Here is an 11,326-nt window from a genome sequence, read left to right as displayed (position 1 = left end):
GGATACTCAAACCAACTACAGACCAACAAAAAGGAACAAAATGTACATAAATAGGCACAAAATGACAAAAAAAAAGAGACAAAAAGTGACCACAGAGAAAACAACAACCACAAAAAGACTGAAACGTGTTGTTTGTAGAGTGTCTGGGTATATTGCATCTATGTGTGTGTGGGGAGGTGGGGGGGAGGAGGTAAGGGGGGGGGGAGGTGGGGTGGGTTCATGCCCAGCTGGTTCATACCCCGTCAACGTCTCCGTAAACATGAGTGATGTGTCGGCTCCTGTGTAGTTCTCCAGCTGGACCGGCGCTGCGCTCTTCTGCTGGCCGTCTGGATGCCGGCGAGGCGCCGCCCAGCTCCTCCCTCGGTCCTCCCAGCTCCTCCCAGCTCCTCCCAGCTCCTCCCCCGGTCCGCCCAGCTCTTCCCAGCTCCTCCCTCGGTCCTCCCAGCTCCTCCCTCGGTCCTCCCTCGGTCCTCCCGCTGACTCCGGGCTCCGCGAAGACGCCCTTAGCAACAACAGACAGCTGCGTGGAAGAAGACACTTCTGCTGCACACGAGAAGGATTTAACAGATTGAACCGATTGAACCGATTGAACCGATTGAACAGAGCAGCTTTCACCGCGCTGACTTCACAGGTGAAGCTTTTTATACGAAGGAGATCCTCCGGGAACATGGGGCTCGAGTACAGCTAGCCTGTTGTGGCTAGCCATCCCCCCCATACACACACACACACACACACACACACACACACACCCTTATCACCACCACACACACACACACACACACACACACGCCCGAGGACGAGCAGAGCCGTCCCGAAGGAGGACTCAATCCTGGGGGCTCGACGAGTGGTAGCACCGCTGTTTGCTAACTACGGACTCAGCTAACCGGGAATAATCACGGGAATGGTGCTCTGGATCCGCTCATTGTACCGTCAGAGAAAGGCGAGGGGCACCCGGGTCAGACCGCCGAGCTGCACGACCGGGACTCAAACTATTTTTAACGGAGGGAGCGGCTCTCGGGCGGACGAGCGTTTTTGCGGCTGTACGAGCTAGCTCGGCCGGCTAGCTGAGGGACGACCCGCTCTGGTTGTTTCAAACGGAAGTCGAGGCTCCTGTTAGCCGGGGCGAACTGAGCACACTGAGCACACGACCGGCGTGGCTTTTTTTAGTTGTTGTGTTTTTTAAACAATAATAACAATACCCGGATCCATTTCGGCCAAATCCAAGACAGCTCGCCCCCCCGAGGAGAAATAACCGTGAGTGAGCCTCCACCTCCACCGGGACTCTGCAGACTCTACATGCTGTTAGCCGACTTCGCTGCTTGATACCAACTTTTTTTTCTTTTTTTTTTTTTTTCCACTTTTTCTTTTTCTTTTGTTTTTATTCGGGATTTCTATCACCTTCGGATGCTGGCGTCACACACACACTGTAAACATGATGATAATAAGCAGAAAACCAGAGGGCCCGATAGCAACAGGTAACCATAACAACGCGCTGCAGCCTTCCTCACCTTTTGTCTGTTTTGCTACAATTGTTGCAGAAGTGTTTGTGCTTTGCTTTTGTTTTAATGAGGCTGACGTCATCAGTGTGACGCGGCCGCTGCTTTTCATCCCTCGAGCTACTCTTCGTGCCTAAAATGGCTCTGATTGACCTTTTTTTTTTTTTCTTCCTTCTTCTCCAGCCTACGGCTTTAAATGTCACGTCGTGTCGTGGACAGACAGACGGACGGACAGACAGAGGTCGCGATGCCGCGGGCATGTCACGAGACTCGTGTTGCAAACGTGTTTTCTTTTGCTTTTGGGTCTCCATATCAGTCACGAGACTCGCCGTCTGTGAACGTGCTCGGAGGACGGTTCAGGAAGTGCCATGTTATTTTTCAGGTCTCCTTCGTACGCAATTTAGTGTGATAAGCTCCGGTATCTCTGTAGGTATCTGGTTTGGCGTTTGCACCATGACGTCATTATTATTTTATGTGTCGCTACCTGGAACCGACCTCACCTTTGTTTGGCTCCGTGTTGTGTGTTTTGAGTTGACAGCATGGAACACCAAATGTAATGCAAGACAAAAGACAATTGCTCTGCAGCCTGTCAGATGGTTTACACCGGGCGTATTCCTACACCGGGCGTATTGTCTGTGAAGAGGCACTTTGTGCACCAGGAAGAGGAGGACAAAAAAGCTGTGACTTTACCCCACCCCACCACACACACACACACACACACACACACACACACACACACACGTTTTATGACACATGATCTGCTGTGTGCATGTTTGCTTGAACCCTGTTCTCTCCCCTTCGCTGTGCACCCTGTGGAGCGCTGAACGCCAGCTGGACGGAGCAGGCTGGATGTTTGGTTACAAAGAAGTTTGGGCTCTTGTTTGAATTTTTTTGTTGTTTGTCTCGGGGACTGAGTGATTAGGAGTTTGCAGAGGACTAATGGTGTCTGTGCTCACCTAATATTGTGTGTGGAGCCTTAATGCCATCGTTTGCTGTGCTGTGCAGGTTTAATGCGCCTGTATCCAGGCAGCAGCTCTAATCTGTCAGCCGGTGTGTTGACGAGCACCGGGGACATTTGGCTCTGACGCACCTGCACACGGTTACGACACTCTCAAAGGGCTCGTAAGGAGCAACGCGAGACAAGCCGCAATTTTAGGCTTTTGCTAATGAGCCAAGCCGACACAATGGGTCCAAGAGTGGCTTATGCTAACAGGCCTAGTTTCCAGATACTAGAGATTATACTCTCAGTTTTGTTCCACTGAAGTAGCGACTTGAATATAAGTGAGATGACTGTTGAGATAAACATTTGGCTAACGGGGCTTCCACCTGCAGTCCCAAATGCCCTCCTCATCCCTCTACTGTCATCTCACATCAGGTGGTTTGGCTTGATGCCACAGAGGTGAGCACTAAAGGCAGCACTATTGAATGACGGGGGCCCGCATCCGTCTATATTGGCTCTAATACCGAGCACACCTGGTGTGTGTGTGTGTGTGTGTGTGTGTGTGCGTGCGTGCGTGTGTGTGTGCGCGCGTGTGTGTGTGTGTGTGTGTGTGTGTGTGTGTGCGCGCGCGCACGCCCGGCCTGAATGGACAGATGGGCAGACGGAAAGATGCTGTCGTCACAGGGGCATCTGTTACCCCCATTAGGCCAATAATACCACTTGCAGCGCTGGCGATCTGGGACCCTAAGCCCTATGTAAGCTGGTGAGGTCGGAGCCTGGCCAATATATTGGACACAATACATACAATGGTGTATCTGCTAATAATGGCCGTTTCACAGTAAATGTAGGCCATAATATGCACCCTCGCTAATGGAGCAGGTTAGCTCGAGGGATTCGTCAGGCCGTACTGAATCATTAGTTTTAATCTCGAGCAGTTAGTTTGATTGATGGGATAATCAATGGGACTTTGCCTGCCTCGGACAAACTCTCCGTGTCTCTGTGAACGTTACCTCTTGAGTGTCATCGGTTGACGGTCCCACATCATCACACTCATCTATTTATCCGTCTTCGTCCCCTCAGCTCGCCATGGTGACGGCCTGTACGACTCCTACATGAGGACAGACCACATCCTCAAAGACGAAGCGGACACCAACAGTCCGTCTGCGCTGCCCCCGATGCCCAAACACACCGTAAGTATGCACACGCACACATTACGCACGAAGACAGTTAAGCCCCATTTCCTGTGCTGGAGCACACACACCGTCTCCAGACATCCTGTTCCTCAGAGATCCTCCCCGGTCAGTCCTTTTCCTCTTCATCACATTTGTTGCTCTCACTGTACAGAGGACGGGGAGCTTATCTCTCGTCTTATCTCAAGCATTTCAAATTCAGTCCTTTTTTATAGCCTTCGATGAGAATAACGTGATCGTGTTTGTAATATTGACCGACATCCCGGAGGGCTTAAGAGCCGCTCGCTGTGACTGGCACATTTGCCGAACTGAAATAGCCGTTTTGTGTCCTTACTTGAAGTAAATCCAGAGATCCAACAGCAACCTCGTGAAGGGAACTTTGCAGATAAGTGCATTTTACAGGGTGCATATTTACCGCTATGCTGACGTGCCGTGTCGGCTCCACATGCACGATGCACAACTGTTCTCGTCTGCTTGGGATAAAAAAAGGCCTCACAAAAGAGCCAATCACAAATGTTTTCATCTGCAGGGCTGCATTTAGTCATGCATATTTATGAGGGTGCCACTAGCTTTCATTAGTGAGCTGCAGTTCTTTTGTCGACTGACCCATATGTATTTATAAGTTGCTTTTATTTGCGGATCAGAAGATCTATTTCAGATTGTGAACATCACTTTGAGATCTGGTAACAACTTGCGATGAGCATTTTTCTATTTGAACAAATTCTGATCATTAAAAAAAAAAAAAGGATTAATCGATTCATTAAAACATACACGTAATGATTTGCAGCGCTAGTGGAGAACGTCCTCACTCTGTTGGACTCTCTCAACGTTCCCTTTGGCAGAAAATGCACAAACACACACACACAATGATACTCCACGGTCTTCCACACCAGTAGAGGGGAAAAAAGGGCCAGTTTGATATATATTGTAAAGATTTATTGGGCTTGAAAATGTGACCCACAAAACAAACTCGCCAATCAAAATTCTCCCCCCTTCTCCCCTCTCCTCCCCTCCTCCCGGCTCGTGTAATCCTCCATCAGTGGGCTTGAACAGAGGTTAGGCCTAGTTTTCTATTCTAGTCCTGTCCTTCTTCCTTTTGTATTTTTCTGTCACGCTCACAGAGGTATCGTCCTCTGCTCAATGTGACTGACGGGAACTCGCCCCAGTTCACAGTGTTCACTTCTCGCAAAGTTGCCTTTTGCGTTAATAAAGTCATAAACTGATGTCATCCTCGCTCAATGTCAGCGCAGGGGAAGACATGTTACAACGATTTTTTTCCTTTTAAGTTCAGTTCTGCGTCGTGATACAGATTTAACGAGTTGGAGATGATGATGTTCAGATCTACCACGGACCCAAGTTTTGTTGTGAGTGTGTTGCCAATATTTGTGTCCTGTGTGTGTGTGTGTGTGTGTGTGTGTGTGTGTGTGTGTGTGTGTGTGTGTGTGTGTGTGTGTGTGTGTGGCCGCTACATGTGTTGAGCTGTGCAACCCTGTGTGCACTTGGGAGAAGGAGAAAAATATTACTTGGGTGTTTCTCTAACAGCAAAGAGATTAGCTCTTCTCCATCTGTTTCATCGTGCAGATTTGCACTCGGAGGACTCGGTAATACCTGTGAGAGAGGTTCCTTCCTTTCTGGCTCCTTTGGCCACTTTTTCTTTGAAATGTTTGTATTTCTAATATCACCTCCTGCCAGATCAATCAGCAATCTATCCCAGTCGATGCTCCACATGTAGGAAGCTTCGATTTTTACGTCAGGATTTGTGTATATACGTGTGTGTGGAGGGTGGTGGGTGGAGGGTGGAGGGGCTCGATCGATGACAGTCGGTGTGTTTGCAGTGCTGCTATGGGACAACAGCTTCATAGGACCCTGGGTCAGCAGCAGGGCTGTTGTAATGAGTTAAGACTATACGGTTACTGGTATGGAAACCCGTCCTGCATTCCTCCTCTATTTTAGGACTCCAACTTACAACACAAACACACCCTCGGCCGAGTCCTCCTTCAGGAACATGTCAGCAGCTACTTTTAATGTGCCCTTCCTTGTTGTGTTCTCTGTAAGAGCTGACATGGTTTCAGCTGCTTGGCCTTGAAGTTTGAACAAACAGCATAAAAACCAAACCTGCTCTTTAATAAAAGATAAGGAAATATTAAGACTAAAATCTCAGAAGTGTAAAAGTAAAAAAAAAAGCTAACATGCCTCTCCTGTGTCGCTCCGTGTAGGACGGCCGTGCTGAGTTTATGGCAGCATGTCTTAAAAGCCGCACTGCTTCTATAGTTTAGGAGTATAATCTAACTTTAATGACCGTCATTTTCCCTGCGCTCCGTAATCTTGTGGAGGATTCTTTTCCGCTGGTGAAGAGAGAGCGAGAGAAGAGAGGCAGAGACGGACAGTGAGGAGGAATGAATTCCTGGGGTCGCTGAAACGAAGCTGGCAGGAATCTTTCCTTAAACTCCTCCAACCTCACCGGTCCTCCCGAGCAAGAGTCGCTTTTTAAAGGATGCGGGCAGATACGATCGAAAAGAATTACAAAAATGTCCAGTGAATTGTTTCGTCCTTGTATAAATAGTCCCTGTTGTTAAATTTTTTTACTTTTATTTTGTGTTTTTGCACCAAGTTGCAACAGCAGAGTTGTAGGTTTCAGTGGCCAGCTGGACTTTACTACAACAGATTACTGCAGTGCTCAGCCAAAGATTGCGTCTACCTTTTACCTGATCAATAACAGCAAACACACAAACAAGTAAGCGGAGATGTAGGTCACTGCGTGGGTTTTGGTCACGAAGGGTTGCCCAGTCATTCCTCGGCATTTCCCTTGAGACTGGATTTAGATCCAGTCTCTAAATCCAGTTGTGCTGGTTCACCAACTACATGCTGAATATCTGCTGACTGCTCACCGCTCGTGGCTCGAGAGCCGGCTGCTGATATTCAGACTTCTAACGAACACAGTCTGAACCTGTTGGTGTGTAATGGTGATATGAAGTAAATAAAGTAGAAATATCAGGAGGGATCATTTCCCTGGAAAATGTATTGTGAATATCAATAATCTCTTTCTTATTAAATGTGAAATATTTAAAAGATTTAAGCGAAAAGAAGAAATATTTACTTTATTGTTCTGTTCCATGGCATTTTCAATGAGGTCAATTTGAAGGCTTGTGGCCTCTGTTGTTTTTATATTGATTAAAAAAAAGAGAGATCCTTTCCTCAATCGCAAACTTCATGTCTTCTCCGCTCTCTGTGTTTCCTCCTTCTTCTGCAGGTTGTCAGTAACAAGGCTGTGATGAGGGATCAGGTGACTGTGCGAGGTGGCCAGCTGAAGGTCAAGTACCTGTACGAAGACTCCACCAACAACCGAAAGATCAACGCCATCACCACAGCATCCACTCAGAGCAGCGGGCCCACCGGCCAGACGCCCAGTAAACCTGTCCCGGTGTCCAGCCTGGCCAAGGAGCACAGCGTGGACAGGTGAGAGAGATGAACACGTGAAGACACCGAAATAACTGAAAACATCTTGCAAAGTGCGCAAACACTGTACATCTGTCACAGCACTGAGTCCAGTAAGGGCTCCAGCGAATCCTCCGGCCCGCACGGAGCTGGAAATGGAGGGAACAGTGGCAAGCTGTGCGGCCCGCTGACTCCCGACCAGGCTCTGAGACTGTACCGGTCTCAGCTGACCACCCTGGAGCAGACGGAGATCCACTCCTACCCCGACATCTACTTCGTGGGACCCAATGCCAAGAAGAGGCCTGCCATCGCCGGGGGCAACAACAACTGCGGCTACGACGACGAGCAGGGTGGTTACATTCACGTCCCCCACGACCACCTGGCTTACCGCTACGAGTTCCTCAAGGTCAGACACTTTTTGTTGAATTAAAACGGCTATTAAAATAAAAGTATCTGGTCTTTAGCTAACGGCCAAACTCTTTGCTTCCTCTTCAGATCATTGGTAAGGGCAGTTTTGGCCAAGTGGCGAAAGTATATGACCACAAACTGCAGCAACACCTGGCTCTGAAAATGGTGCGCAACGAGAAGCGTTTCCACCGGCAGGCGCAGGAGGAGATCCGCATCCTGGAGCACCTGCGCAAGCAGGACCGCAACGGCACCATGAATGTCGTGCACATGCTCGAAAACTTCACCTTCCGCAACCACATCTGTATGACCTTCGAGCTGCTCAGCATGAACCTGTACGAGCTTATCAAACGCAACAAGTTCCAGGGCTTCAGTCTGCCGCTGGTCAGGAAGTTCGCCCACTCCATCCTGCAGTGCCTGGAGGCCCTGAGCCGGCACAGGATCATCCACTGTGATCTGAAGCCAGAGAACATCCTGCTGAAGCAGCAGGGACGCAGCGGCATCAAGGTAACACGCCTGACACGGACGTCTACTTCCTGCCCGTAGCAGGTCTTCTAAATTTGATGTTCACCCCTTCGTGTTTGTTCTCCTGTCTCTTCCAGGTGATTGACTTTGGCTCCAGCTGTTTTGAACACCAGCGGGTGTACACCTACATCCAGTCTCGGTTCTACCGGGCTCCGGAGGTGATTCTGGGTTCACGTTACGGCCTTCCCATCGACATGTGGAGCTTCGGCTGCATACTGGCCGAGCTGCTGACCGGCTACCCGTTGTTCCCCGGCGAGGACGAGGGCGACCAGCTGGCCTGCGTCATGGAGCTGCTGGGCATGCCTCCGCAGAAGGTGCTGGAGCAGGCCAAGAGAGGAAAGAACTTCATCAACTCCAAGGGCCACCCTCGTTACTGCGGAGCCAACACCCTGCCCACCGGGGCCACCGTGCTGACGGGGGCCCGCTCCCGCCGCGGCAAGATGAGAGGCCCCCCGGGCAGCAAGGAGTGGAGTGCCGCGCTCAAGGGCTGCGAGGACCCCACCTTTACTGACTTCATAAAGAAGTGTTTGGACTGGGACCCCTCATCCCGCCTCACCCCCGGCCAGGCCCTCAGACACCCGTGGCTGTACCGCCGGCTTCCCAAACCCTTACCTGGGACGGAGAAGAGCCCAGCGGCTACTGTGAAACGACTCCCCGAGCACCACAGCACCTCCTTCCCCTCTATCATGGCCAAGGGGGGGCCCGGGTTAGGCACCACGGCTGCCAACAACAAACTGAGGAGCAACATGATGGGAGATTCAGGGGAGGCCTTACCTCTTCGCACGGTCCTACCTAAACTCGTCTCCTAGAGAGAGAGAGAGTCCTCTGATCTCCTCTCTCTCCTCTTTCTCCTCTGCACTCCTCAGGAGGAGTCAGAGTCCAGAAGAAAGCGATATTCAAAACTCGTTTGGTTGTTCTTTATTTGTTTTCTACTGCGAGGTGTCGACACCCCAGTTTCCTGGTTTTTAATATTAGCTGAGCTGAGAGAGAGATGATAAAAGAAACGCTCTTAAAAAAAAAAAAAATTTTATACAGAGGATTTCCTTGAGCGGCTGTGGATTTTCTGTATGCAGCCAGTTGATGAGGTTTGATTTAGACGATGCTTTTTAAGGAGAAGAAGAAGAAAAAAAAAACCTTCCTCGCGTGAGTCGACAAACGAGAAAATGTTTTTAACCTGCGTGTGATCTCACATGAGTGTCGTGCTCTAGCAAACACGCACTCAAGCACGCCTGCACTGTCACTTGCCTAACTTCACACTCTTAAACACTCGTAGGACGCCAGCCTTTCTCTGGGGAAGTGTTGATACGAGTGAAACTTGAAAAAAAAAGGGCTACAGAGATTATCAGGGCGGAGGAAACATTTGTTCAGCTAATGTGATTCAGTAGAAGAAGAAAAAAAACAACAGAATCTAGTATTTGGGCCCCGCAAACACTGACACAGTTACCCTTCACGTATACAACAGAAATGCCTTTAAACAGGTGATACAGGATTGGCTTTACTTAGAAGATCAATAAGTCTTCGCCCTCTTTTTCCCCTGCCTCTGCTGATCCCTGGCGCTTTGCATGTCAGCTCAATATGTGGCGTTAATACGCACACGCTTTAGCACTGTGGTGCTGCTGTAGGAGACATCGAGAGGGCCACGAGAGAACCTATTTACAGCCCCCACGCCCGACCTTCCTCCTGACACATTTTCCCGTACGAGTGACAAAGAAAGGGGTTCAAACTCTGTCACAGGTGTCACCGTCACACTCGGTACTTCACAACTGCTTCGCAAGAGACTAAACTCTGTGAGGCCGGCTCACGTAAACCGACGTATATACAGTAAATCTAAATATATAGAGAGAGAGAAAGATGGAGAGCTGCAAGTCAGTGCACATGCACACCTGTGGGATGAGTTGTTGTTGTTGTTGTTGTTGTTGTTGGAAAGTTAGTGTTTATTTGAATGTCACCTGCCCGAGCGTGTGATCGGCTGCTGCGATTGTTGGCAGCGGTGATCACAACAGAAAGAATGAGCGAAGAGCGATCACGAGAAATACGGACGGCAGTGTGTTTTATTCACGAGCCGAGATCTTCACTTGTGCGAGGGGAGCTGCAGAAGAACGGCCAGTGACGAAGGAGGTGGGTTTTGTTTGTGTCGTTTTTTTTTTTTTTTAATGGTACGGAAGAAAAGGAGTGTTTCTCAGGGAGACATACTCGATACATCCCTTCATCTTCCATTCATCGTGTTCCACTTGCAGTCCCGGCCGTGGACGGCGGAACGTGCACGCCGGCTTCAGTCCGCTGAGAGCGAGAGATTGCTTTTGCGAGTGTGCGCCCACGAAGGGGGTCCGCATGCTCCACAATCTGACCTAGATTCTCTCCCCCGCCTCACCCGCCATCTCTTTTTCCTCGCCCCTTCTTTTTTTTCTTTTCTTTTTTTTTCCCTCCCACTCCGTCTCATGTAGGGCAGGGAACCTCTTAAACACTCACGCGTAACGTGAATTAATGGTGCTGTCCAAAACACACACACACACACACACACACACAGAAAGACGTCAGGTGCATGTTGGTATGGACCACACCGCTCAAAGAGTTCTTTCTCTTGTCCCTCGTTTTCTAAATGAAACTGTCAGAGATTTCTACTCTGTCTCCATTTTCTTTTCTTTTTTTTTCTTTTCTTTTTTTTATAGAAGTGGTTTCTATTGCTTTTCACTCCACAATATCAGAGGATGTAAAAGGCGGCGAGAAGGTCGTATCCTGTCATGTTGTACTAGTGGTGTGAGTTAGTAGGAGGGTGTTTGGTGTTCAGCATGAAATCACAACCTGTTATCAGACTGAGTGACTATGAGAAGAGAAACTGTACAGTAACCAAATGAAGTTGTGATAGTTTCTTTTTCTAAAAAAAACAATAAAAATGACTATTCAGTGAAATGTGCTGCTCTGGGGTGATTTCTGATGTCAAGCGTTTATATTTTATGACTGAGAAAAGTAGACCTACATCACAAAAATGAGTGCGTTTCATCTGTTTAACACTCGATGAAGCGAGCGTCTCTTTTTTTATTTATGTCAAGAGCTCCTAAATCTGACATGCAGTGTCAAGGGAGCCAGGCAGTGAACCCAAAGACTTTTTATGTGACGTTCAGCTCCGTTCTCGGGAGGTTTTGCAGAGACGGCGAGACAACAGATGAAACTTGGCTTCGAATGATCGTGCCTCATTCTGTCGTCTAACCTGAAGCTCCTCTCATCGCTGTTGTTTTTTTTTTTGCTACCCGACACCTGCGGCCCGTGTTATGAAACAAAATGGCCTCCAGGCTGAGCGGTGAATTGGATCTCGGTCGCTGATGCGGTTACAGATT

The 11,326-nt window shown here is 49.0% G+C and overlaps 1 protein-coding gene across 2 annotated transcripts; it reads left to right on the top strand.

Moving 5' to 3' along the window:
- Nucleotides 1-479: 479 nt before the first annotated feature.
- On the top strand, nucleotides 480-10,901 carry dyrk3 (dual specificity tyrosine phosphorylation regulated kinase 3). 2 transcript variants are annotated; one of them, XM_069156776.1, is made up of 6 exons: nucleotides 480-631; nucleotides 3,517-3,626; nucleotides 6,877-7,082; nucleotides 7,164-7,467; nucleotides 7,557-7,973; nucleotides 8,069-10,901. In XM_069156776.1, exons 2-6 carry the CDS (start codon nucleotides 3,549-3,551, stop codon nucleotides 8,798-8,800), a joined length of 1,737 nt encoding a protein of 578 aa, XP_069012877.1. In that variant the 5' UTR covers nucleotides 480-631; nucleotides 3,517-3,548; the 3' UTR covers nucleotides 8,801-10,901. The 2 variants fall into 2 exon arrangements, with proteins under 2 accessions (XP_069012877.1, XP_069012870.1); XM_069156769.1 differs by having other exon boundaries at nucleotides 480-1,475.
- The last annotated feature ends 425 nt before the right edge of the window (nucleotides 10,902-11,326 follow it).

The sequence above is a fragment of the Embiotoca jacksoni genome, unplaced genomic scaffold (genome assembly GCF_022577435.1).
Source record: "Embiotoca jacksoni isolate LCO1_2020_lvr unplaced genomic scaffold, fEmbJac1.0.p SCAF_1, whole genome shotgun sequence".
Classification (NCBI taxonomy): Eukaryota; Metazoa; Chordata; class Actinopteri; family Embiotocidae; genus Embiotoca; species Embiotoca jacksoni.
This window is presented reverse-complemented; position numbering and strand designations above follow the sequence as displayed.